Source organism: Vidua chalybeata, chromosome 19, assembly GCF_026979565.1.
Source record: "Vidua chalybeata isolate OUT-0048 chromosome 19, bVidCha1 merged haplotype, whole genome shotgun sequence".
NCBI lineage: Eukaryota > Metazoa > Chordata > Aves > Passeriformes > Viduidae > Vidua > Vidua chalybeata.
Window position 1 is genome coordinate 7,166,939 of NC_071548.1, and position 27,181 is coordinate 7,194,119.

The 27,181-nt window shown below is 57.3% G+C and overlaps 2 protein-coding genes across 2 annotated transcripts in view; both read left to right on the plus strand.

Annotated features, from left to right (window-relative positions):
• Nucleotides 1-16,213, plus strand: part of RPTOR (regulatory associated protein of MTOR complex 1) — a 101,453-nt gene extending 85,240 nt beyond the window's left edge. The window contains exons 30-35 of the mRNA XM_053960242.1: nucleotides 5,535-5,641; nucleotides 8,006-8,133; nucleotides 8,214-8,300; nucleotides 10,093-10,209; nucleotides 11,011-11,140; nucleotides 14,132-16,213. Coding sequence (XP_053816217.1) covers nucleotides 5,535-5,641; nucleotides 8,006-8,133; nucleotides 8,214-8,300; nucleotides 10,093-10,209; nucleotides 11,011-11,140; nucleotides 14,132-14,200 — 638 coding nt within the window. The 3' untranslated portion in view covers nucleotides 14,201-16,213. The remainder of the gene's footprint in view (nucleotides 1-5,534; nucleotides 5,642-8,005; nucleotides 8,134-8,213; nucleotides 8,301-10,092; nucleotides 10,210-11,010; nucleotides 11,141-14,131) is intronic.
• Nucleotides 16,214-17,906: 1,693 nt separating this feature from the next.
• Nucleotides 17,907-22,247, plus strand: CHMP6 (charged multivesicular body protein 6). The gene is made up of 8 exons (XM_053960671.1): nucleotides 17,907-17,993; nucleotides 18,689-18,798; nucleotides 19,245-19,332; nucleotides 20,008-20,094; nucleotides 20,181-20,246; nucleotides 20,350-20,430; nucleotides 20,618-20,672; nucleotides 21,931-22,247. The coding sequence occupies exons 1-8, from the start codon at nucleotides 17,931-17,933 to the stop codon at nucleotides 21,981-21,983; spliced, it is 603 nt and encodes a 200-aa protein (XP_053816646.1). The 5' UTR covers nucleotides 17,907-17,930; the 3' UTR covers nucleotides 21,984-22,247.
• The last annotated feature ends 4,934 nt before the right edge of the window (nucleotides 22,248-27,181 follow it).

A 27,181-nucleotide genomic window follows, 5' to 3' on the forward strand; every position in this document is an offset into this window, starting at 1 on the left:
CTCCCTCAGCCACAGGAGGCTGGGGGGGATTTGGGAGTCTCTCTTTTCCAGGGGCATTTCAAAGCATCCCTGGGCCAGAAGGGTTTGAGAGGGGGGTTCCAAATGGAGCCAGCATAAAGCTGCTGTGGGTTTGGCTGGGGTCGATTTGTAACACACCTGGGCTGTGGAGATCCTGTGGAAAGGAGGTGCTGGGGGGTCTTCCCCAGCAGCCTCAGAATTGTGGACCCTTGGCAGAGATAAGCCAGAGAGGAAAGAGGGGAAATTCAGGTTGGACCCATGGGAGGAATCCTTCCCTGTGAGGGTGGGCAGGCCCTGGCACAGGTGCCCAGAGCAGCTGGGGCTGCCCCTGGATCCCTGGAAATGCCCAAGGCCAGGCTGGACAGGGCTGGGAGCAGCCTGGGACAGTGGAAGTGTCCCTGCCACGGCAGGGGTGGCCCTGGACGGGCTGTGCCCAACCCAAATCCTTCTGGGATTCCAGGACTCTAATAAATGTCCCAAATTCCACTCTGCTGCATGGAGGGGAGCTGAAGGAAGTGCCCAGGTTTCTCCCACAGAATGTGCAGGGTCTGTGAGGCTCTGGATCCTGACTCCTTTACCTCGGGGGCGGGGAGCAGATGGTTGATGTGTCAGGGCATCCCGGGGCCCATCCGGGCTGCTCGCCGTGGAGGTGTCACCTCAGGATGTTCATCAATTATTGATATTTGCTGACTGATCAGAGCTGGCTCTGTCTGTACTGATTAATCACCCAGGCTCCTGGCAGGGGCTGATTCAGAGCTTGTTAGTGGAGCTCAGCAGATCCCCGTGGCTGTGGGAGCTGGGGCAGGAGCGAGCAGAGCTGATGTGTGGCTGCTGCTGCTGCCTGGCTGTGGAATCCCCCAGCCAAGGCTAAAATTAGCAGGGCTTGGCTGCAGGGAATCCCTGGGCAGGAGTCAGGGAATCCCAGAGCCGATCGATGCCGCTGCTGCCGGGCCAGGGCAGCCCCTGCTCAGGGCAGGGCAGGGCCATGAAAGCCTTTGCTGGAATCTCCCCCAGACTGGGGTGACCCCGGGTGCTGGTAAAGTCTCTCCTCCAACCCGTGCCTTCAAAGAAAGACTCAGCAGTCTTCAGTTGTCCTGTCTCAAGGCAGTTTATTGCAATAATCTCAAGGCACACAGACTCCCTGACATTGCCCCTGACTCCTTCTCCCTCTCCTTCTCTCCTGCCCAAGGGCTGGTGCCATCTTTTATATCACACATCACCTATTTAATGTTTATGGTTTTTCCCCAATGCCTATCACCTATATTGAACAGTGACTTTCTACTCTAAACCAATCTGTAAGTGCCAACACCACCAAGAACATGGGGGATAGGAAGGAGAAAGAAGGAGGACAGGGCACGCCCAAATCCCTCCATCTTAGAACCTCTGACCCCCATGTACAAAACTCAGACCCCTCTGTACAAGGCCTAAAACCCCCCTGTACAGCACTCAAAAATCCTTCCTTTTACTTTGTGATTACTTCTATTATAATATCTAAACTTTTGTGATTTCTTGTTCTTCCTGCAAGGTTGGTAAATTGTTCCATGGGTCAAACCCAAAGCCACAGGGGTTTCCAGCTGCCTGCCAGGGTCTCAGAGGCTTCTGCCCTGGACCTGGAACATCCAAGAGTGTCTGAGGGACACCTTGGGTTCCAACAAGCCTTCTCCAGCTGCCTCTGCTCTCCTGGTGACAAAGGCAGTGCCAGCATTCCCCCTTCCCTCTGGAGAGCTGTAAGAAATGTATGGAACTGGTGCTCTCCTGGCAGCAAAGTACAGCAGCAGTGCTTGGATACTGCCCCAGCCCTGGGAGTGTCCCAGGCCAGGCTGGATGGGGCTGGGAGCAGGGGCACAGCTCCAGCCTGCACCAGGAGCTGCTCAAGGCACCAGCCTCAGGCTGATCCTGCAGAGCAAGGAGCAGAGGGAAGGGCAGGGGGGCTTCCCACACCTCCCAGGAGCCCACATCAGCAGTGAGGGCTGACACAGCTCTGGTCAGAAAAAAAAAAAAAAATCAAAATCACTGGAGAAATGGCTCCAGGGGTTTGTGTTCTTTTAATTGAATCCCCAGCATCCCAGCTCCTGCTGTCCCTCACTGCAGAGTCCTTGGCAGGAGGAGGGTGACACTTTTTGAGAGGATGTTGTAGAAATTAATGGTGAGTGAGGTCATCCAACCCTCCCACTGCTTCCTGGAAATTAAAGCAGGGATGTGCTTCACTGCTCGACCAGGAGGGCCCGTGATTAAAAAATGATCAGAGTCCAGCATGCTTTTGTGCTGTGTTCCATGGAGGTATTCCTGATTCCACTGAAATGCCAAGGACAGCCTGGCTGCCTTCCATGATGTTCCAGGGCAGTGCAGATGTTGGGGATGCAGCTGCTTTCACCACGGCAGTACTGGAATTTATCCATGCAATTGTCCCATCCAGGCAAATATCTCTGGCTCAGGGGCAGTCCTGAGGGAACAGCCATGGCAAGTTCTACCTTCAGGAGCAGCTGCTGGTGTGGATAAACTCAGCCTTACAGACCTGCCAGTGCTGGCTTTAAAAGGCTCAAAAACAACAACAACAAAAAAAATACCCCAAACCAAAAAACAGCACCTCCACCACAGACGTTTAAAAATTCCTTTCCCTGAGCTGTGGAAGATTTGCTGCTCATTATCTAAGAACATAATATCCCTTAGGGGGAAAATTGTGCTCTTGGCTCCTGATGCATTGCAGCAGTGCAGGGCTGGTTCCTGCAGCTCGTGGATTCTGGGAGCCCCAGCATTCCAGCACTGCCCTGTGCCAGGGGCTGTGCCAGGGGCTGTGCCAGCTCTGTCCCTGTGTGCTCCTCCCAGGAGGTGTGACAGGTCAGGCAGAGCCAGCTCCGGGGCTGTGCAGGTGCTCAGAGCAGCACCTGGGGAGCAGGAGGGGCTGGGTGAGGAGCAGCTCAGGTGTTCAGAGCAGCTCAGGTGTTCAGAGCAGCACCTGGGGGCAGGAGGGGCTGGGTGAGGAGCAGCTCAGGTGCCAAGGCCAGGAGCCAAAGCCCTGTGGGTGGGCTGCAAGGCTCAGTTGTAACATCCTGGAGTAGGACCTCTGTTAATTAAAAAGGAAATGATCATTAGTATTCAATCCCACGTTCGCTCCTCATCCCAAAATGCTCCGAGTTGAGCATGGAAACATGAGCCAATCCTGGATCATCTCTGCCATGCTTGTACATAGAAATAGTTCAGCTATTTCTGTCTCATTCCATACTGTGAGTGCCAGCTCTGGATGGAACATTTCACAGTCAGAGGAAGCTCTCCTTCCCCTCACACACTTCCAAGTGAGTGACATTCCTCTATGAGGGCTTTTCTGCTCTTCAGACAGGTTGGAGTTCTGGAATTCTGGTTCAGCATTCCCAGTTGCATCCCCTTTTTGCCCAGGGCACCACTGGGGTGCAGCAGGAGCAGAGCCCCAGCCCAGGGCTCAGCACAGGCACCTTTGCAGCCTGGACCCACCAGCTCCAGGCAGATCCATGCTTTGGGATGATCCAAATCCTGCTCTTGCCTCTTCCAGGAAGCAGCAGTTATCCCTGAGCTGAACTATTTAAGTAAGATAAGAAAGGCAGGAGCTGCAAGGCCTCGAGCCACACCACAGCCAGCATCATCCCTGGAAGTGTCCAAGGCCAGGTTGGAGCTGCCTGGGGTAGTGGGAGGTGTCCCTGCCATGGCAGGGGTGGAATGAGGTGGTTGTTAAGGTCCTTTCCAGCCCAAACCATTCCAGAGTTCTGTGATCATCTCCCTCTTTTTTTCCAGCCTGGTTGGGAGTGAACCCTTGTCCTTTCCATCTGCTTGTCTCTCGTGGCAACCTTTGTGTAATCCCTCTGGAGCCTCTTCCCTCAGTGAGACTTTCCCTGGGTGTCCTTGCTGAATATCCTCAGTGACAAACTCCTGACAGGCACACCAAGAGAGGCACCAAAATGCCAACTCTGCCCCAAGCTCACCTTCCCTGTGCCCTCCACAGAGCAGCCCCTGGAACCACAGCTGGCCAGGACGTGGTGCTGCTCAGAAAGAAACCTTTTCTCCAAGCTGGGCAATGTTCCTGGGAAACTGGGAGCTTTGGAGCTGCCTGGGAGCTCTTTGCCTGCTGAACTCCATGGGGGATGGAAATGGCCAGATCCATCTCAGCTGCCAGGTTTATCCTGTCTCAGGGGCCCTAAAGAGATGACAAATGCAAACACTTCAGTGCTGTTTATCATCTCCTGCCTCTCCAGCCCTGTGAGCTGCCAGTCTGAAGGAACAATCCATTTGACTAAGGATAAGGATCCAGGCTCCCAGGTCAGCCCAGAGTCCCCAGTTTCCTGCAGTGAGGGGAGGGACTGCCAGTAAACATCAGTGACCTCCTCCATGCATGGGGCAGGACCAGGAATCGGCTCGGATGTGATGCTCAGGAAGGGGAGAGGGGCAGAATGTTTCCTCTGAAGGTGTGCAAAACAAGGTCATTCCATCGTGCTGGGGGAGAACTCGGTGTTCACAGGATGTGTCTGCTGCTTCCTTTGTGCTCTGTAACCGGGGATGTTCTGGTACAAGGTACTTGTGGCTCTTTGGTGACAAAAGAGCACGTCAGGGCAGGCTTAGGTTTCCTGCTGGGGATGATTCCTGGCAGCAGATCCAGACAAATGCACGTTTTTACCTCGTGGGCAAGCACGTCGTGGAGTGGAGACACGGGGATGGTGCTGAAGGCACTGAGAGTGCTTGGGGCAGCAGCTGCAGTCCTGATGCATTGCAGAGGGTTCTGACTCCAGTTCTGTGTGGTTATGAAACACTGCTCAGCACCAGGGACTCGGTCTGGCATGGAGGAGAGGGTGGACAACTGCTCTGGGGCAGGAATTCTGCTGCTGTCCCTGCCCTCCTGGAAACAGACACCAAACCTGGAGTTCTCCTCTGGTTCCCTCCTGTGGTGCCCCCGGGGTTTTTGTTTGTGTTTTTAAAGCAGCGTGGATGGGACCTTGTGCTGAACTTCCCCTGGACATCGGTCTGTGCCCTCAGGGATGAGGAGCAGAAGCTCTGTGAGGGTGTTTGAGCTGCTGTCACTGCGGGGTGTTCCCCTCCTCACCAGTCATGCAGCGAGACTGGTTTGTGCTCCCACCAGCTGTTAAATTCACTCTATTGCAGCCCTGACTTGGCCAGGAACATCTCCCACATCCTTCTGGCAGAAGGAGGAATCAGTCCAGGAGCTCTTGGGTACTGTGGCACCAGCTGGGTCTCTTCAGTCAGCGTTTAATGTTCTCGGGACGTGCTGGGCACTGCTCTGGCCCCGGCCATGCTCCCCTCCCACAGGGACCCCGCGCTGGCTTCTCTGAGCTCTCACACCAGGGGGCAAAGCAGCGTTTGGACCGAGATCCAGGAGCAGCTGATTCAGTCCCACCGGTGGCTGGGTGTGATTTCACACACAGGGTGTGGCGCTGACAGGGTCCCAACACGAGCCCGGGAGAGCTGAATGCTCCCAGGAGTGCAGCTCTGCCCGGGCTGGCACTGACTGGCACCCCTGCCCTGTTGTGTCTCAGGAGCGGGGATGGTGGTGGACTGGGAACAAGAAACCGGGCTCCTGATGACCTCGGGAGACGTGAGGATAATCCGGATCTGGGACACGGACCGGGAAATGAAAGTACAGGTAACACCTGCCTGCTCGTCCCAGCACCTTTCCCTCCCAGAGCCCCTCCCATGGGCCCGGTGCCCCAGAGCACCTGGGACTGCTCTGTGAGGGGCTGCCAGCTCCTGGAGCTCCTGCTCCCCTGCTCCCCTGCCCCAGGGTCACGTTCCCAGGTCAGTAAAACCACGCAGATACTCTGGGAGTGTGTCAGGGCTCTGCTGCAAGCTGCTGTGCTGTTCTGGCTGGGCAGCAATGTTTGGGGAAGCTGAGGCTGTGGAATCCAAAGGCAGGCTCTGGGATATGAAGGCAGGCACTGGGATGCAGGGGCAGGCTCTGGGATGCAGAAGAGGGCTCTGGGATGTGAAGGCAGGCTCTGGGATGCAGAGGAGGGCTCTGGGATGCTGAGGCAGGCTCTGGGATGCAGGGGCAGGCTCTGGGATATGAAGGCAGGCTCTGGGATATGAAGGGAGGCTCTGGGATGCAGGGGCAGGCTCTGGGATGCTGAGGCAGGCTCTGGGATATGAAGGCAGGCTCTGGGATATGAAGGGAGGCTCTGGGATGCAGGGGCAGGCTCTGGGATGCAGAGGAGGGCTCTGGGATGCAGAGGAGGGCTCTGGGATGCTGAGGCAGGCTCTGGGATGCTGAGGCAGGCTCTGGGATGCAGTTGGATTTCACATGAACAGGTACCTGGGGCAGTGTAAAGGCCTGTGAAAGCACACAGCCCTCCCTGTGCCGTGGGAGGGGGAAAGGCCCTGCCAGAGCCCGTGTTCCACAATCACGTGGGAGTTTCTCAGAAATTCCAAGGAGAAGCAGGTGGTCGGTGAGAAGGGAGGCACCATGCTGGAATAAAAAGGAAGCGGAGTTTTCAAAGCTTCTCGAAATTAATTACCCTTGGATGAACATTAATTGCGACACTTTGACCCTGCAATGCAGGATAATTAAGCCTCTGTTCATCTTAATTACTTTCACATATTATTTTTTTCTATGCAAATTAGGGAGCAGCAAAATTCAGGAGGCGAAAAGCTTTTAAATGATGATGATTAATGATTGCATCGAAAGTATCTAAAAACATGTTGTTTCTTTTTTTAATTGCAAAGATTGGGTGCTGAAATTCAAGTGATTGGAACTTCCTGAGTCAGTAACTGGGAAAGTGAGAATCAGCACAAAGAGCAGCAATAATCGAGGCAGATAAAGGTGCCTCCCTCTTTCAACTCCAGAAACCCACACCTCTGGGCTGGAGCTGGAGGAACAAGTGCCTCATTTGCACTTCTGCTGAGTGTTGCTGCTTCAAAGGAGGAGCTGGGGGTGGGCAGAGTCTGCAGCAGCCCCAGGCCTGGTGCCTCTCTCCGCTCAGCCCCGGCTGGAGCAGTGACTGAGGTGTGGGATGAGCTCCTGCAGCTCCTGTGCGGGGCCTGGAGCAGCCCGGGCTGTGGAAGCTGTGCCCAGGGCAGGGGTGGGATGAGAAGGGCTTTCAGGTCCCTCCCAGCCCAGAAGGGCTTTCAGGTCCCTCCCAGCCCAGAAGGGCTTTCAGGTCCCTCCCAGCCCAGAAGGGTTTTCAGGTCCCTCCCAGCCCAGACCGTTCCATCGCTGTCGTTCCCGCTTTCGCAGCGCTGCTCGGCTTTTTTTGGTTTTAACGCAGTGGTTTTTTTTCCTCCCAGCAGGCACAGGGATTGTTCTGAGCAATTCTTTTGCCTCCAGAAGTAAAAAGGGGCAAGTGGCAGCGTGGGTGCCCGGAGTGTTCCCAGCACAGCTGTCCCTGCAGCTCCAGCTGCCTTTTCTGTGTCCCTTTCCCAGCACACATCTCTCATGAGATGCTCTGGGTGTCCCTGTCACAGGTGCCACAGCAGGGACAGGAGGAGGCACAGCACTGCCTGGCTTGCTCTGGGGCTGTGCCAGCGGCCAAAGTGTCCCTGGTGGGGATCAGAGGCATGGGAGCTGCCTCACCCTGCTCCGTGTCAGGATGGGGATGGGGCAGGACCTTGGTTCAGGGCCCTGAGTGAAGTGCCCTGGAGCCAGGCCGTGGTGTGTCACAGCTACAGCTGCTCTGTAAGCTGAACAGGTAAAATTGGCCATGACAGACCCCAGCTCCCAGCCTAGCTCATTAAAAAAACAGAAGCAAACGAGTCCCCGGGTAAGACAACGGTAGGTTAGGCTGGAAGCCAAACAAGCAGCCCCAGCCAGTCCCGTTGATGCAGGCATCCAGCAGCCAGTGAGCTGAGCAGTGCTGGGAGCCCCACCAGTCAAGCGTTCCAGCAGGAGGACTTTGAGCCCCCTGCGGAAGGGGGCGGCCACCAAGGAGCACCGGCTGTTGCCGCCTGATGTCAGCGTGCCCAGCCTGTCTCCAGAGCCGTGACCAACACCCCTGCTGCGTGTGTTGTCTCACAGGACATTCCCACGGGAGCTGACAGCTGTGTCACCAGCCTGTCCTGCGACTCGCACCGCTCGCTGATCGTGGCGGGGCTGGGCGACGGCTCCATCCGCGTCTTCGACAGGAGGATGGCCCTCAGTGAATGGTAACTCCCGTCCTGCCCGGGCCCTCCCTGTCCCCCTCGCCTCTCCTCGCCTCTCCTCACCCGTGTCCCTCTGTCCCCAGCCGCGTCATGACCTACCGGGAGCACACGGCCTGGGTGGTGAAGGCCTACCTGCAGAAGCACCCCGAGGGCAACATCATGAGCGTCAGGTACAGGGCTTGCTCTCCTGGGGCTGCTTGCCACGCTCACCGTTTGGTTTTGCCTCCCAAACCCCGGCCCCGCTGTTCCAGCAAAGTCTGGAGTTTGAACATTTGCTTCAGTAATTGACTCCTGCTCCAAACTCGGTGGAGAGGAGGCAGAAGGGATGTGGAGCTCTCCTTGGAAGGCTCCGGTGTGGTTTGGGCTGGAACCACCAGGTGTGTGAGGGGAAGGGACCCAATATCTCGTGGTGAGGGGGTCTCGCTGCCAACATCTCCATGGGGACACCTGGGAGAGGCAAGAGGAGGAAGGTGGCTGGTGCATCTGGCAGGCACGTTCCTGTGCAATTCCCTAAATCCATCCCTGCTGCCTGGGAAATACTGCAGCCAGAGCAGCAGGTACTGATTGGGCCATTAAGGAACAGCAGAACAGAATTTATTGTCACAAAGCCACCGTTTGCACACAAAGAGCCTCTTTCTCTTGATTAGAAAATGGAAACAAAACATAATTTTCTGGGATTCAGAACATTCCTGAGGTGGGGGATGGGCCAGCAAAAATGTATTAAGATTTTCAAACAGGGGATTATGTGATGCAGCTGCCAGATTTGTCGAGCTCCCATATTGGAGTTTTTAATCTTCCTCTCCATAAGCTCCTCCAGCAGCTCCAGGGGTCAGGTCCCTGTGCCCAGGGCTGAGGGCTGGTAGTCCCCTCTCCTCAGAGCCCTTCCAGCCTGGGAGCTGCTCGTGGGGCTGCAGAGCTCTGAGGGAATTTTGGGCTTCAAAAGGTCTGGGTTCTTCCTAGAGGAGCTCAAGCTGTGGAGCTCCCTTCCAGTTCCCCCCAGCTCCCTCTGCTCCAGCTGGCAGCAAAATCCAAGGAAAACAAATGTCAGGACACAGGGACACAGGTGTCCAGACACCTGGGGTAAAGGATGGCACCAGCACATCCCCTCTGCTCGCAGGTTTCCGAGGCGATTTCCTGCTGTGCAAAGCAGCAGGGATTTGGGGCTGGGTGTATTGGGTGTGCCAGGACAGGGAGGGCACACTCAGCAATGGGCTGGGAGTGAGAGAGGCTGTGTGGGATCAGCAGTGTGGGATCAGAAATTTGGGATCAGCAGCGAGGGATCAGAAATTTGGGATCAGCAGTGATTGATCAGCAGTGAGGGATCAGAAATTTGGGATCAGCAGTGATTGATTAGCAGTGAGGGATCAGAAATTTGGGATCAGCACTGTGGGATCACTCCCAGCTGTTCCCTCAGCACAGAACTGCTGTGGGTGGGATGAAATCGTGGTGCTGGTGGGAGCTCAGCTGTGTGTTCCCTGTCCCAGTGCCCATGGAGGGGCTGGCTCCTGGGCTCCTGCAGCTGCATTTCCTGGACCCCTGCAGCTGCATTTCCTGGGCTCCTGCAGCTGCATTTCCTGGACCCCTGCAGCTGCATTTCCTGGGCTCCTGCAGCTGCATTTCCTGGACCCCTGCAGCTGCATTTCCTGGGCCCCTGGAGCTGCATTTCCTGGGCTCCTGCAGCTGCATTTCCTGAGCCCCTGGAGCTGCATTTCCTGGGCTCCTGCAGCTGCATTTCCTGAGCCCCTGGAGCTGCATTTCCTGAGCCCCTGGAGCTGCATTTCCTGAGCCCCTGCAGCTGCATTTCCTGGGCTCCTGCAGCTGCATTTCCTGGGCCCCTGCAGCTGCATTTCCTGAGCCCCTGGAGCTGCATTTCCTGAGCCCCTGGAGCTGCATTTCCTGGGCCCCTGCAGCTGCATTTCCTGGGCTCTGGGTGGGGCTGAGCCCGTGGCTCTGTCTTGGCAGTGTCAACGGCGACGTGCGGTTCTTCGACCCCCGCATGCCCGAGTCCATGAAGGTGCTGCAGATCGTCAAGGGGCTCACGGCCCTCGACATCCACCCCCAGGCCAACCTCTTTGCATGGTGAGTCCTGCTGCCCTCCCTGCAGCACAGGGAGCTCTGGAGAGAGCCCGCAGGAGGCACCAGGGTGAGCAGAGGGAGGGAGCGGGGCCTGGAGTGTGGAATGAGGGGGAATGGCTTCCCGCTGCCAGAGGGCAGGGTTACGTGGGATACTGGGGGGAAATTCTTTCTGGGAGGGTGGGGAGGCCCTGGCACAGGGTGCCCAGAGGAGCTGTGGCTGCTCCTGGATCCCTGGCAGTGTCCCAGGCCAGGTTGGATGGGGCTTGGAGCAGCCTGGGACAGTGGGAGGTGTCCCTGCCATGGCAGGGGGTGGAACAAGGTGGGCTTTAGGGTCCCTCTCAACCCCAACCATTCCATGATTCCACGATCCCTGGAGAGGATGATTTGTCTCCACAGACATCATTCATGGGGTGCTGTTGACTCTACTGTTTTTAACCCCACCCCAGCAGTGCAGCTTCTTTCCTGTGTTTTGCTGCTCGGGAGCTTTTCCCCTTTTTTTATCCATCAGTGAGCCCTGGACACTGGGTCCCTGTTCAGTGTCTGTGTTTCTGGGCCCTGCGTGGGGACCAGGAGCTGCTCCACAGCCACGTGGCCTGGAGCCTGTTTGGGGTGCACTGGGTGTGTTTGGGCATCAGCTCCCCGTGTTCCCCTGTGCCAGGTGACCACAGCTCCCTGTGGTTCTGGCCACCAGTTAATGCTGTCCCGCTGAGGGGCCTGGCACACAGCTCAGCCAGGGGCTGCAGCAGCAATTTTGTGCCCTGCCAGCATTCCCAGTGACTCCGTGTTCTGCCCCTTCCCTTCCAGTGGCTCCATGAACCAGTTCACTGCCATCTACAACGGGAACGGGGAGCTGATCAACAACATCAAATACTACGACGGCTTCATGGGACAGCGAGTGGGAGCCATCAGCTGCCTGGCCTTCCATCCTCACTGGGTCTGTATCCCTGTGGCACTCGGGGCTGGCACAGAGACCACGGGGGCTGTCCCAGCCCGGGGCTCTCAGCTGACTCCCAGCCATTCATTCATATTAGATTATAATCTTATAGGACTCCCAGGAACATTTATTTTTGGTTCCAGTGGTTGGCTTCTCTGTCACAAACACGGCTCCTGAGCTTGGAAGGACTTGGATGAGGCAACGCCCTTGAGAAGGGTCTTGTTTTAGTCTTTGCTCCTTGTTTTCCTGCAGTGTGGGTTCTTCAGCCCAGCTCCGCAGGGTTCTGGAGCTGCAGCTCCCATCCCAGCCCTGCCTCCCGGCACAGGAGCTGTCCTTGGTGCCAGGAGCAGTGCAGGCTCACACTCCCAAATTCCTGGGCTTGTTCCCTCCCTGCCGTGGCTCGCTGGGGCTGCTCTCACGTGGGGCTGGTGCTGTGCAGGCAAAGGGTGCACCTCAGGAAAACGGGAGAGCTGCAAAAATTAAAGGCACGAGCTGATACAGGCTGGAATGAGGCAGAGCAAAAGGAGGTTTTGGAGTTCTGTCACAGCTGGAATGAGGCAGAGCAAAAGGAGGTTTTGGAGTTCTGTCACAGCTGGAATGAGGCAGAGCAAAAGGAGGTTTTGGAGTTCTGACACAGCTGGAATGAGGCAGAGCAAAAGGAGATTTTGGAGTTCTGACACAGCTGGAATGAGGCAGAGCAAAAGGAGGTTTTGGAGTTCTGACACAGCTGGAATGAGGCAGAGCAAAAGGAGGTTTTGGAGTTCTGACACAGCTGGAATGAGGCAGAGCAAAAGGAGGTTTTGGAGTTCTGACACAGCTGGAATGAGGCAGAGCAAAAAGGAGGTTTTGGAGTTCTGTCACAGCTGGAATGAGGCAGAGCAAAAGGAGGTTTTGGAGTCTGTCACAGCTGAGGGGCTCTGCAGTGGTTACACAGGGAACCTGGTTGCTGCCCAGGGAGGAGGGAGGTCCCATCTGGGTGGTGGATTTTGCTCACCCAGGGAGGAGAATAAGTGGAGGAGCTGGAAAACCTGAGAAAACAATGAATGGATGGGAAAACGGGAGGGAGTTACAAGAGTTATTTAAGAAACCTGCAGATCAGCTCACAGATATTTAGTATGTAATGGGAAGAGCAGTTTGCTCTTTAAACAAGCAAAGCAAAGCCCTGTCCACGGGGCCAGGTCCCCTCACTGCAGGAAATGCTCATTTTCAGCCCAGGCATGGCTGCTAACGAGCAGATTCGCAGTCATTTAGAGAAATTATGTTGGCAGTTGGCAACTAATAGTGCCCATAATTTTTCCCTGTGGCTGGAAAGGGCCTATAACTCCTGCAGAGCTGTGGAGCAGCTGGGTGTCCCTGCTGGATGTCACTGTCACCTGTGCCTGTCACTGCTCCTGCCTAAGGTTAAAGTCAGTATTGTAAGCAGTTAAGCCAGTTGAGTCAAAAGGCTTCTCTGATTTCTCAGCTGATTGCCAGGCAATGGGTAGAGGCATAGATGTTTTTAGCTCTGCATTATTAGAGGCTGAGGAAAACCAAAACACTAAAAGCAACACAGCAGACAGCACAAATTTTGTTCATCGGGAGCAAATGCAGGGCTTAGTGTTGTACAGAACCAGTTGGAAAGTCATACTTGGCTACCATAAGTTAAAAAGTTGGCAACTTGGCTACCACAAAAGTTGCTTATGGAAGTCTGTATACTGTGTTAGGGGAATTAAGCTAACATAGTTGCAAAATACAATTATGAAGGATTATCAAAATCTGCTAATTATTAAAGAAGCCAGAAGAGCTTCCAAATATTGGTAAACTGTTTATGCCAAAGGATAAGGAATTACCATGAAGCCATTGTTCAGCAAAAATATCCGTATCAAAAGGCATAAAATCAAAGAAACAACCTGGACCTTGGAGTCGGTCACAGGAGCAGTGGCTGAGGGAGCTGGGAAGGGGCTGGAGCTCCAGGAGAGGCTGAGGGAGCTGGGAAGGGGCTGAGCCTGGAGAAAAGGAGGCTCAGGGGGGACCTTGTGGCTCTGCACAGCTCCTGCCAGGAGGGGACAGCCAGATCTGCTCCAGGGAACAGGGACAGGAGGAGAGGGAACGGCCTCAGGCTGGGCTGGGCAGGCTCAGGGTGGGCACCAGCAGGAATTTCCCCATGGAAAGGGGGCTCAGGGATTGGCACTGCCCAGGGAGGGTTGGATCCCCATCCCTGGAGGTGTCCCAGGAAGGGCTGGACAGACAAGGTGGGGATGTGCCGGAATCTCCCCCAGATTGGGGTGACCCCAGGTGGTGGTAAAGTCTCTCCTCCAACCCGTGCCTTCAAAGAAAGACTCAGCAGTCTTCAGTCGTCTGATCTCAAGGCAGTTTATTGCAATAATCTCAAGGCACACAGACTCCCTGACATTGTCCCTGATTCCTTCTCCCTATCCTTCTCTCCTGCCCAAGGGGCTGGTGCCATCTTTTATATCACACATTACCTATTAAATGTTTATAGTTTTTCCCCAATGCCTATCACCTATATTGAACAGTGGCTTTCTGCTCTAAACCAATCTGTGAGTGCCAACATCACCAAGAACATGGGGAATAGGAAGGAGAAAGAAGGAGGACAGGGCACGCCCAAATCCCTCCATCTTAGAACTTCTGACCCCCGTGTACAAAACTCAGACCCCTCTGTACAAGGCCTAAAACCCCCCTGTACAGCACTCAAAAATCCTACCTTTTACTTTGTGATTACTTCTACTATAATATCTAAACTTTTGTGATTTCTTGTTCTTCCTGCAAGGTTGGTAAATTGTTCCATGGGTCAAACTCAAAGCCACAGGGGTTTCTGGCTGCCTGCCAGGGTCTCAGAGGCTTCTGCCCTGACCCAGAACATCCAAGAGTGTCTGAGGGACACCTTGGCTTCCGACAGGGCTGGGTCTCAGGTGGTTCTGGGCGATCTCGGGGGCTCTCCCAGGCCGGCTGAGTGTGACTGTGCCTGTTTGTCGCTGTGCTCTCCCGCAGCCCCACCTGGCCGTCGGCAGCAATGACTTCTACATCTCGGTGTACTCGGTGGAGAAGAGGATCAGATGACGGCCCGGAGCGGCTCAGGGCAGGGCCTCCTGTACATAGAGAAATCATCGACTTGAATGTTTCGTGTTGGCTGCTGCTGCACCCCATAACTTGAACATTCGTTCTTCTGACTTAGCTACTGATGGGTTTGACAAGGGGAAGAGACAATCTCCTGGTTTTGTTTTGTTTTGTTTTCCAGCTATATCCTCTAAAAGCTACAGAAAAGGAACATTTATTTTTGTTTCCAGTGGTTGGCTTCTCTGTCAGAAACACGGCTTCTGAGCTTGGAAGGACTTGGATGAGGCAACGCCCTTGAGAAGGGTCTTGTTTTAGTCTTTGCTCCTTGTTTGGCTGCAGTGTGGGTTCTTCAGGGACTGTCAGGACTCACCAACAGCTCCACGGGACTCTCCAGCTGCTGCCACCCCTGTGCCAAACCCAACTCCTGGGCCAGAGCATGGGACGTGGCTGCCAGGGAGGCAGGGCAGCGTCTCCTCTGCATGAACCTCCTCCTCCTCCTCCTCCCTGCAGCCTCCTCTCCACTGGAAGCAAGGACAGACGGGAGCTGGTGGCCTGGGCAGGCAGGGATCCTCGGGAAGGGGCTCGGGGAGATGACAAGGGCAGGGCAGGATGTCCCACACCACAAAGCTGCGTGTGAGGAAGATGAGGGAAGGAAGAGAACAAAGGTCTCCAACGAGCCTGGAGCACATCACTGGGGTCACCACGTTCCACCCAAGCCCGTGGGGAGCTGGGGGCACCTCAGGCACTGCCCCTCCTGCTGCCACTGTCCCTGTGCCCCCGGGAGCTCCACAGGCACGGAGCTCTGCCCAGGGCCCATCCCGGGCTCTGTGGGCACCCAGGAGAGGCTGGGATTTGGGCACTTGGAGCTGCACTCCACGGCTGGGGCTCACCTGCCCCTGTGGAACCAGGCACGGGAGCACCTGGGCGCGGAGAATGGCTGAGGAGGAGGAGGAGGAAGGCAGCTCCCTCGTCCCGGCTGTCCTGCCCCGTCTTCTGCACCTTCCACGTCTGAATAATGAATGTTTTGTCCCCTGGGATCCGTCCTGGGGCTGGAGATGGGTGTGGGAAGGGAGAGCACAGCCGAAGGACAGGCTTCCTTCCAGAGGTGCAGGACTCACTGCAGGAATTCCCAGTGTTGCTCCAGCCTGTGCCACGGGATCCACAGGCTCCAGCCCAGAGCACGGCCAGGGAAGGGCCCAGAACCTTCTGGGAGCAAAAAACCACCAGCTGTGCTGAGGGAGTGCACGGCTCAGAACCCCTGTGTCCCTGTGCTGGCCCTGGCTGCACCTCTGCCCCGTGCCCACCCTGCTGCTGCTGCCCCTGGCCCCGTGTCCCCGTGTGCCACCCCGAGGTGCCATGGGCCGGTGGGGACTCTGCCCCGGCGAGGTGGAGCCCACCTCGGGTGCCCCGAGCACCGTCCCCGTCGGGGATCACATCCCAGGATAACGAATCAAAGGCTTTAAACTTAAGAAGACTACCTAAAACCCCACTTCTGAGTTACCCAGAGTTAATTATGGTCTAACAGAGCTGTACCTCTTCCCGACCCCACTCCCAGGCTGCCCGTCGGGGTGGAACCAGAGTTTGGGATCTCACGTAACCCCTTAACACTCACAGCTTCGAGAACAATAGATTTTTAACTGGTATCAGTGTGTTTGTGAAAGGAACAGGACATTCCTGGCGTGGTGGGAGCTGCTGCTCCCGCCTGGCTCCCGTGCAGCCCCGCGTCCAGGACGGGGGATTTTAAGGAATTTGGGCTGTTGGGCTTTTACCTGAGCGTGTGTGGGCTGTGCTTCCACAGGTCTGATGCAGAGATTCAATCATGGGATCACAGAGTTTAACCAAGGGATCTGGAGAGCGTCCTACCTTAAAAGTTCACTTATCTCTATTTATTTTACAAAAAAATAAAGTTTAAAACAAAAAAAATATATAAACCCCCCCCCCCACACGATTGTAATGTGAGAGTAAAACGATTACAGACAAATAAATGGTTAATAAAAAATAAATGCAGAAACACTTCCCGGTGTGAGGATCCTTCTGTGGGGCCGGGGGCAGCCGTGGCCCGGGAGGGAGCCAGGGGGGATTTGGGGTGCAGGGCTCGGGGTGTGGCCGGTGGCAGGGGGGGTGTTGGTGGCAGAGGCGCGTGCCAGCCCGGTGGAGCGGCAGGAATGCCAATCCCGAGGTGCAGATGCAGCCCTGGAGCACTGGCTGCAGCCCCGAGGGCTCCGCGGATCCGGGCGCGCGATGGGCTCGGGGCTCTTCCACCCCAAACGATTCCATCGCTCTGGGAACGGGTCTGGGTGTTGTCCCCGTAACCCCAGCCCCTACAGCCTCCCTCCCGTGCCCTGCATCCTATTCCCTGTATCCACTGCCTGTGTTATCCCCATTCCCGGCATTATCATCCCCATTCCCAGTTATCCCCATTCCCAATTATCCCCATTCCCAGTTATCCCCATCCCCTGCATTATCATTCCCATTCCCAGTTATCCCCATTCCCAGTTATCCCCATTCTCAGTTATCCCCATTCCCAATTATCCCCATCCCCTACATTATCATCCCCATTCCCAGTTATCCCCATTCCCAATTATCCCCATTCCCAGTTATCCCCATTCCCAGTTATCCCCATTCCCAATTATCCCCATTCCCAGTTATCCCCATCCCCTACATTATCATTCCCATTCCCGGTTATCCCCATTCCCAATTATCCCCATTCCCAATTATCCCCATCCCCTACATTATCATCCCCATTCCCAGTTATCCCCATTCCCAATTATCCCCATTCCCAATTATCCCCATCCCCTGCATTATCATCCCCATTCCCAGTTATCCCCATTCCCGGTTATCCCCATTCCCAATTATCCCCATCCCCTACATTATCATTCCCATTCCTGGTTATCCCCATTCCCAATTATCCCCATTCCCAGTTATCCCCATCCCCGGTTATTCCTATTCCCTATGTTATTCCCAATATTATTATCCCCATTCCCTATTTTATCCTTATTCCTGACATTATTGTCCCCATTCCCGATATTTTTATCCCTATTCCCGATATCATTACCCCTATTCCCGATATTTTTGTCTCCATTCCTGGTATTATCCCCATTCCCGATATTTTTATCCCCATTCCCAATACTATTATTCCCATTCCCAGTTATTCCTATTCCCTATGTTATTCCCGATATTATTATCCCAAATCCCGATATTTTAATCCCCATTCCCAATATTTTATCCCCATTCCCGATATTTTAATTCCCATTCCCGATATCATTATCCCTACTCCCGGTATCATTACCCCTATTCCCGATATTTTTATCTCCATTCCTGGTATTACCCCCATTCCCGATATTTTAATCCCCATTCCCGATATCATTATCCCCAATCCCGATATTTTAATCCCCATTCCCAATATTTTATCCCCATTCCCGATATTTTAATTCCCATTCGTGATATTATTACCCCTATTCCCGATATTTTTATCTCCATTCCTGGTATTACCCCCATTCCCGATATTTTTATCCCCATTCCCGATATTATTATCCAATCCCCATTCCCGATATTTTTAATTCATCCCCATTCCCGATATTTTTAATTAATTCCCATTCCCGGTATCCCCGTCCCCAGCGCGCCCCCCAGCGGCGCGCTGCCGCCGCTGCGGCGCTCGCTGCGCGTTGTGCGGGGCCGGGCCCCTCGCGGCCGCCGTCGGGGGCGGGCCGGGCCGGGCCGGGCAGGAGCGGCCATGGGGAACCTGTTCGGGCGGAAACGGCGGAGCCGCGTCACGGAGCAGGACCGGGCCGTGCTGGTGAGCGGGGCTCGGAGCGGGCCGGGCCGGGCCGGGGAGCGGGGGGGACGGGCTGGAGCGGCTGGGCCTGAGCGAGCCCCGGTGCTGTCGGTGACACGGCGGGGACAAACCGGGCTGGGGAGCGGCGCTGCTTGAGGGGGCGCTGGAGCTGTCAGGGCTGAGCGCTGACCCTTGTCCGTCCCTCTGTCCGTCCCTCTGTCCATCCCCCTCTCCATCTCTGTCCATCCCTCTGTCCATCCTTATGTCCCTCTGTCCGTCCCTCTGTCCATCCCTATGTCCATCCCTCTGTCCATCCCCCTCTCCATCTCTGTCCATCCCTCTGTCCATCCCCCTGTCCCTCTGTCCATCCCTATGTCCCCCTGTCCGTTCCCCTGTCCCCCTGTCCATCCCCCTGTCCATCCCTATGTTCCTCTGTCCATCCCCCTGTCCATCCCCCTGTCCGTCCCTATGTCTCTCTGCCCATCCCCCTGTCCATCCCTATGTCCCTCTGTCCATCCTCCTGTCCCTCTGTCCATCCCTCTGTCCCCCTGTCCATCCCCCTGTCCATCCCCCTGTCCGTCCCTATGTCTCTCTGCCCATCCCCCTGTCCCGCTGTCCATCCCCCTGTCCGTCCCTATGTCTCTCTGCCCATCCCCCTGTCCATCCCCCTGTCCCCCTGTCCGTCCCCGCGTTCCCCGTGTCCGTCTGTCCCGCAGCAACTGAAGCAGCAGCGGGACAAGCTGCGGCAGTACCAGAAGCGGCTGAGCCTGGGGCTGGAGCGGGAGCGGGCGCTGGCCCGGCAGCTGCTGCGGGACGGCAAGAAAGAGTGAGGGGCTGGGCCGGGGGCTGGGCCGGGGGCTGGGCCGGGGGGCGGCAGTGCCATCGCCAGGCTGCCGCTGGCCTGTGGGAATGGGGATCCCGCAACGCTTTGGGTTGGGAGGGACCTCAAAGCCCATCCAGTGCCACCCCTGCCACGGCAGGGACACCTTCCCCTGTGCCAGGCTGCTCCCAGCCCTGCCCAGCCCGGCCTTGGGCACTGCCAGGGATCCAGGGGCAGCCACAGCTGCTCTGGGCACCTGTGCCAGGGCCTCTCCTCTCTCCCAGGGCAGGATTTATTCCCAGTTCCCAGTTTGCTCATGCTGGTGCAGGCTCAGCTGAGCTGCACACAAGTTGTCCCCTTTTAGCAGAAGCACAGAACAAGCGTGGCTTTGATGGGGCTCCTTTGGGCTTCAGCCTCTTCACCCCCTGTGTCCCTCCCTGTGTGTCCCTCAGGAAAGCCCTGCTCCTGCTGAAGAAGAAACGGTACCAGGAGCAGCTGCTGGATAAAACAGAGAACCAGATCAGCAACCTGGAGCGGATGGTGAGCCGGGCCCGGGGCTGTTCTGGGCTGGGGCTCCCCTGGGATGCCCTGGAATTCCATTCCATTCCAGCTGGCAGGCCCTGGCAGGTGTCCAGCCCTCTGTCCGAGGGCAAACGTCTCCAAAATTGTGCGTGTGCCACGATTTTCCCTGGAGACACGGAGTGGCGTGTCTGGAACCTGCAGGTTCCCTGCTAAATGTGTGGTTTGGGAAATTGCTGGAACCTTACTCACAGGTGGGGGTGGCTGCACTGGCTTGTGTCAGCCCTGTCATTTCAGGGCTGGATGTGTTTGGGTTTGGGGAGGTCTCAGTTGGGACTGGCAGCTGGAAGATCCGGTGAAATCCCCTCGGGGGCTGTCGGACCTGCTGGTGCAGCTGCCTTTGCTGAGCTTTTTGTGTGGATGTCCCCTGCTGCTGGTGGCCCTGGCAGGACAGGGAGGGCTCCACTGATTCCTCCTTGCAGCTTCTCTGGTGGTCCTGGCTGCCTGTGTCTGCCTAAGAGTGGCAAGCATGGAATGATTTGGGTGGGAAGAGCCCTCTGAGCCCAGTCGCTCCCCAGCACTCCCACTGCTGCCACATCCCCATTTCTGCTAAATCCCTGCAGGGCTCACAGGGCAGCCTGTGCCAGTGCCTGGCCAAAGTGTGACAGGCTCTTCCCTTTCTCCTTGCCACTGCAGGTCCAGGACATTGAATTCACCCAGATTGAAATGAAGGTCATCGAGGGCCTGAAAATAGGCAACGAGTGTCTGAACAAAATGCACCAGGTACCTGGGGCACTTCAGAGGGGCCTGCCTGGAGCTGCCTCCCTGCAGGCCCCCTCCCACACCTGGATTTTGGCTCTGCCCTTCAGGTTATGTCCATAGAGGAAGTGGAAAGGATAATAGGAGAAACCCAGGATGCTGTAGAGTACCAGAGGGTGCGTGCACAAGGAGCTGGGAGCAGCCACAGAGCTGCTGGGGTGGGCACTGCATCCCAGAGCCACCAGGCTGGGATGTAATGTCCTTGCCTCTCTCCCACAGCAAATAGACGAGCTCCTGGCTGGCAGCCTGACTGAGGAGGACGAAGATGCCATCCTAGAAGAATTAAATGCTATTACTCAGGTGGGGTTCGTGTTCTTGTGCTTAAAATCAGTATTTTTAGGAAGCTGTTTTTAATAGCAGTTAAAAGTGCCTTTTTGCTGCTCTCAGAGCTCAGTCTGGGGGCAGATCTGGGACATGGCCACCCTGGTGTTGGCCCACAGTTGTGCTCTGTGACACGTGTGACACTTTGTCTTTAACGTCCTCGCAGGAACAGTTGGAGCTTCCAGAAGTTCCTTCGGAGCCGCTCCCGGAGAAGATCCCAGGTATGTTCTCCTTGCACAGCTCTGCCTTCTCGTGCTCCTGTGCTCTGAGACCCTCTCCCAGTGTAGGTGCCTTGGGAAATGGGAGGGGGCAGCAGCTCCTGGAGCAGGGACAGGCCCAGCTGAGCCCTCGCTCCAGCAGGACCCGAGGCTCCGCTCGCTGTTCCATCAACACCTGGGCATGGCCTTGGGCAGCTCCCTGTGTGACCCCTGCTGTTCTTGTCACATCCTGTACCTGCTCTGAGGCCACCTCCTGCCCTGAGACACCTCATTCATCGGGAGGCTCCATGAGGAGCTCCCCCCTTGCCTGAGGCAGGCAAGGCTTCCTCCCACAGCCCCGGGCCGGTCCCGTCGTCGCAGCGCAGGGACGGGTGTTTTGTGGATGCTGGATTCACCCTGCACAGCACTGGATTTCCTTGGGAAATGACTTGGAGCTCTTCCCACCTCGCCTCCCAGTGACTTGGAAGCAGCTGGATGAGGATCACTGGAGTCCCACGGTTCCAGGCTTGTCAGAGCATGAGCTCCACACAGCTGAAGGTTCCCTGGGTGTTCCTGAGCGATCCGAAGCCTCACTGGATGGATTTGTGTGGGAATGGAGCTGGGAAGTGGGAGAGCTGACTAAGAAGGTGACCAAGCAGGCCCTGGTGGCCCTGCCTGGCAGGGAAGGAGCCCACTGGGATTCATCAGGTGTCTGTGCTAAGGAGCTGAAAACTCAGACTGGTGAAGACTCTTCTCCTGGGACAGCAGAGCCCTGAGCTGTCGCTCACAGGAGCTGGACCTCCCTGCTTGTGCAAAGAGCAGCTGGAAGAAGCCATTTCCCTGTGTGGAATCTGCCCAGGAGCAATTTGGGATGTGGGGAATGGGGCTGGTTTCCTTGCAGCTTGTTTACTCCTAAACAGGTGTCAGCACTGAGGCCAAACAAAACACAGCCCAGGGGTGAGGGCAGAGCTGGCCCTGCTCCTGCTCCTGCTCCTGCTCCTGCTCCTGCTCCTGCTCCTGCTCCTGCTCCTGCTCCTGCCCAGGATCTGTCCCTGGACTGGGAGCTTGGCTGGGCTGGGCATGTTCTGCAAGTCTGTAATTCTTCAGTGCTGTGAAAAGGGGGCATTTCCACGTGGGAATGTGGCATTATTTATAACCAATTTCTCCTAGTTCAGGTTTGCTGCCCTGCAGAGTGGACTCTGAGCCCTGGATCCTCCTCAGGAAATGGCTGCAGGATATTTGCATTCCCTGATTCTGTAACAAGTTTCTTTTCCTTCCACAGAAGTGTCACCCATCAAGAACAGGCCAAAGCCAGAGCTGGTGGCAGCATCTTAACTCCCAGTGCTGGGGATTCCCCCACCAAACTTTCACCCTGGACAGTTTGCCCTCCTCCCAGTGTGCTGGGAACAGGCAATGCCCTGGCAGCATCCCAGCTGTGCTGGGTGGATTGTGGAGCAGGATTCCCTGCACAGGGTGGGGAACCTCAGCTGATTATCGCTCTTGTATCAAGATTGTTTTCTAGTGCTTTCTTTTTTTGTAACTTAAATTCCAAACTCACTCAGCTGCGCTGTCTCGGGATTAAACAGCAACTCTAAATCATCCAAAGCCAAATTTTTCTCTGTAGGTTTGATTCTGGTGGCCAGTCTGCCTTTGCTCTGGCCAAATCCCAGGAAATGCCATGCTCAGAGTGCTGGGCGTGGGCTGGGTGAGCACACTCTGCTGTCCCTGTCCCTCTGTCCCTTCTCTCTCTGGTTCCATCTGTGCAGGGGTGGCCGTGTCCCTGTCCTGCTGCACTCGGGCAGTGCTGGAGCTCTGGCTCGTGCAGAACCAGCCCCAGGGGCTTTGGTTTGATGCTGGCTGCTCAGCCCTGCTCCTGCTGCAGCGGCTCTGGCCCAGCAAAGCCTGACCTGCTGTGAGCTGAGGAGCCGGGCACGGTCCAGCCCTGGCCCCGGAGCCCTGCGGAGCTGAGCAGCCCTGGGCTGGCAGAAATCTCCTGCCATGCCAGCACGGAGCCAGGATTCCTCCCTCGTGGCTCTGCTCCAGCGTCAGAGTTCTCCTTTGCCTGGGATGGACTGATGGACTCTGCTCCAGAGCTCCTGCTGGACTCTCCTCAGGGACTCAGATGTGTTTCCTTGGGCTTGTGCTGCTCCGGCCATGGGGCCTGAAGCTCCAGAAATCACCACTCCAAAGTGCTCTGGGAGCAGCTCCAGGGAGCCCCAACCCCTCTGAGGACTCACTCGGATGCTGAAGGGTCTGGAACGCTGCTGGCAGCCAGGTGGTGGCAGATTTGGCTGCTCTTGGAACGAGCTCACCTGCCAGCTTGCAGATGCTCTTCAGGACACTGCAGATCTTTATTTGTTACTTTCTTGAAGCCACAACCCTCAACCTGCATTTCTGCAACAGCAGAAGGACCAGAGGGTCCTTGGAGACTTTGTGGGGCTGTCGTTGGGCTTGTGGGATCTGGTGCTAGACAAAAAGTGATCCCAGGGACTGGGGAGCTCCCCTGTGGTGCTGGGCCAGCAGCAGCTCTGGGTGGAGTTGTGCTCTCCATGTCCTCTCTGTTGTGTTCCAAAGACTGGCCAGGGCATCCTGGTCCTCCTCGTGTGTCCCCAAGGCAGTGAGTGCCTTGGAAGCACCCCATTTCCACTCCCACTGCTGTGCCCTCACTAATGTTCCATAGCAACCCCCCAGTCCCTGGCCCTGTGTTTGACACCAACACGGTGCTGCAACGCAGCCCGTTCCCACCAGAGAGAGCCTTGGATTCACCAGTGCCGCGCTGGCAGGAGCATTTCTGGGCAGTGCTTTTCCTTCAGGCCTCCTTCAGCCCGGTGCCAGCCGACTGCTGGGCTGTTGAACGTGCCCCTGCTTCATCTGTGGGGCACTCCCAGGAAGGGATCTGTCCTGGGAGTGCAGCTTTGGGAAAACTGTTCCCTGGGATTGGCATCGCCACGGGAGAGGCCTGGGGAGGGTGTGCTGCAGTCCCTCTGCTCGGGTTTCCTCTCTGGTGAACGTCCTGGCAGCAGGAGAGATGAGCCAGCCCTCCCCAGGGATGCTGTGCCAGGCCGGGCCGGGTCCTGGTGGCTGCTCTCCCTGTGGGTGTGGAGAGGGAGCGGGGCTGGTGCTGAAGGGGTTAATGCAGCTCCTTCCATTCCTCCTTGCCACAGTGGAGAGGCCATTTACTGATCCAGCAGGAAAGTTGGGAGCAGATTGGCCTCAGCTTCCTCTGCTAATCCCTGCCCCAACAGCTCCTGCCGGGTCTCCTCGGGAGGAAGGGCCGGGAGCGGGCTGTGACCTCAGTGCTGTGCTGTGACAATAAAGTGGCTCCAGTGGCTCCTCCGACTCCTCTTCCAGCCTCGTGTTTGCACAGGGAGTGTTTTGGATGAGCAGGAGTTGCCTTCCTCCTCCCTGCCCTCCTTGCTCCCTGCTCCTGGGAGAGATGTGGGCAGGAAATTTCAGAGGAGGCTCCGTGTGTGACACAAACAGCCCTGGATGGCCCCGGGAAGTGACAGTGCTGGGACAGTCCTGGCACGGCCCTGGTGTGGCTGGGATTTTTGAGAGCCTCGGCCACTGCCCTCCCCTCCCTGGGTTTACAGCAAGGCCAAATTAGGGGATTTGTAAGAATTACTCTGGAATTGTCAAACTGATCCACGGCCGCTCCGCGCCGTGACTCTGGGCTCACGTGGACGTGTGGCTCCCTCCTGAGGGACCACACTGTCCCATCCCCTTTTGCCTCCCTCTGTAGGACTTGGTGCTTCCATCCCTTTGGAGTTGTCCATCCAGCCACCACCGAGCCCCTGTGTGTGACTGTCCCCGGTTTGGAACGGGCACAGGGGCTGGGGACACCCCCTTCTCCCTCCTTACTCTGGATTTACTCTGGATTTACGTCTCTCCTGCTGCTGGGAGCAGCGGGCTGCCCCCGGACCCCCCTGCCTGCGCCAGCCGGACCCTCGGGGTGGCTCAGCCCCCCCGGCCCGTCCTGCCGGGCCCTGGGAAAGCAGCTGTGCCGAGTTTGCAGTGTTTAATTAGCGCTCCCCGTGCCCCTCAGCTGCGGCAGCGGGGTGGGAGCCAGCTCCCGCCGGGAGGGCTGCGCACGGAGCTCTTCCAGCTGTGTTTGAGTTGGCCAGATGTTGAGCGAGAGGAGCGCGGAGGCAGCGCTGCTCGTTGTTAATTAAACCCTGGAGAACAGGAACCAACCTCTCGCTGCTGCCTCGGCTGCCCCCGCAGCGCCCGGAGCCCTCCCCGGAGCCCCCGGCCTGGCACGGCCCTGGCACGGCCCTGGCACGGCCCTGGCCCCTCTGCTGAGGCTCTGGAGAGGTTCTGGCCACTGGACAATGCCCAGGGCAGGCACAGCACGTGTGACAGTGACAGGGAATGCAGCATTCCCAGGAGCAGCCACTCCTGCTGGATCTGGGCGCTATTCCCAGCAGCTGGTGTGGCTCTGTGGGGTTCCCATGCAGGGGAGGGGGGCAGCGAGGAGCTCTGCTGGGAGATGTTGCTGCCCTTTCCCTGCTCCCCCCATAAGGAACGGTCCCTGTTCCATGGGGACACTGCCCCATCCCATGGGATGTGCCCGGCTGGGAGTGCCGCCCGCAGAGCCTTCGTCCCCCGCCCCGAGCGAGGTCTGAGACCGGGGGAGCAGGGATTCCCTGTTGTCCAGGAGGCAGCTGGGCACCAGCACGGCTCCCTGGGACTGGGTCCTACCCCCTCGGTGAGCCCGCAGCTGACACGGAGCTGCTTTGGGCCAAAGGCCGGCAGCTGCCTCCCCTCCTCAGCAGCCTCTTCCCTGGGCTGGCAGGGAATTGTGTAACGGGAGGCGGTGGCAGTTTCTATGCCAACACAGCTGGATGGCAGCGCTGCCAGCCAGGGGAGGGAGGGGGGGCTGCCAGCCCACCCCCAGAACAGCTGCACAGCCCCAAAACAGCTGCACCCCCTAACACAGCTGCACCCCTGACACGCCGGCATGCTCCGCTGCCTCCGATGTTTCCTGGAGCACCCATGGAAAAACAAAGCAGAGCTGAGAACCCCGGAGGTGTCGGATCTGGGCTCTGCTCTCACCTGGGCTCTGCTGCTTTTTGGCATGAGGGGCTCAGAGGTCCTGGGGGCTCTCGCTGTCCCCCCTCAGCAGCCCTCAGCTCCCACCCCAGGGGAATGAACTCGCAGTGTCCCTTGTCCCCCACTCTCCCTGGCAAACCCTGACTCAGAACCAGGCACAGTTTGGTGGATCTTTCATTATCCTCCTCCTCCTCTTTATTATCCACGCCCTGAGCCTGCCCTGCCCTGTGTGGGGTTCCGGGGGTTCAGGTGCTTCCCACACTTGGGGGCACTGCCGGGGGGCTGCACTCTGCACCCAAACCCTGCAGTGCCAGCCCCCCGTCCCAGCTGCCCACTGGGACACGCTGGGAGCCAACCCCTGGCTCCTTCCCTTTCCCTCTCCCATATTTCCAGTGCCCTGGTGTCACGCTGAGTCACCGGCAGAGTAGAAGAGGCTTTGGCAGGGAACGAGCCCAAGTTTTGATAGTTCAACTGTGGGGGGGAAAAAAAAAAAAAAAAAAAAAATCAGCGCAATTTCCTAATTAGAGCAGCGCTGGGAACAAAGCGGGTCTGTCCGAGCGCGGCGCGGCCGCGGCCGGGAATGTGACCTTTGCTGGCTCCCGGTGCCAGACGGAGCTGGGATGCCTTGGCAGGGCTCAAATGCCTCGGCAGGGCCCGCTCTGACAGGGGGGAGCCAGAATTCCTCCTGCCGGGGGACGCGGGACCCATGGTGGATGGGTGGAAGGAGCACTGGGAGGTGGCACTTGTCCCCGTGTCACCACTTTTGCTGCCCTGCCCTGCCCTGCCATGGAATGTGGCTCCTCAAGTCGTGGGTGAAGCCGTGGCCACGCCGGGTGTCCCCGAGGGCCAGCGCTGCCACGTGATGGGTGTCCCCAGCCTGTGTCCCCAGCCTGTGTCCCCAGCCTGTGTCCCCAGCCTGTGGCTGCCACTCAGGCAGCACGGCAGAGCCCGTGCCACGCTGCTCCGGGGCTGGCACCGTGATTAATTAGCGAGAGAGGAAATGAGAGGAGAGCGCTCCCAGGGCTGGGCTGTGCTTTGGAGCAGGAGGAGCCGCGTCCCTGGAGATGCCGTGCAGGGAGCTGGGTGGCCTTGGGGCTGGAACGGGAGCAGGGGGAATTTGGCACCGCATCCTTCAGGCCCGAGATCCAGCGTTTTGCTGCTCCCCGGAGCTGGCATGGGGCACCCACAGCCATCAGAAGTGGCCATGGGACAGGCAAACGTGCCCGAGGGGGCTGTGGGGCTGTGACCAGCCCAGTGCCAGCTTGAGGGACAGAAGGGAGGACACGGGCAGGGGATGGCAGCGGGACCTGAACCTGTCCCTTCTGCCACCTCTCTGTGACCGGCTGGTCCTTCCCAGGCAGGGCTGGGCAGGGGGGAGGCAGCCCCCGAAAGTGCCCACAGCCCCCCAGGGTGCCCGGAGCCCCCAGCAGCACCCTCGGCTCTGCCCCGACGCTTCCCCGAGCTCAGCAACGTGATGCAAA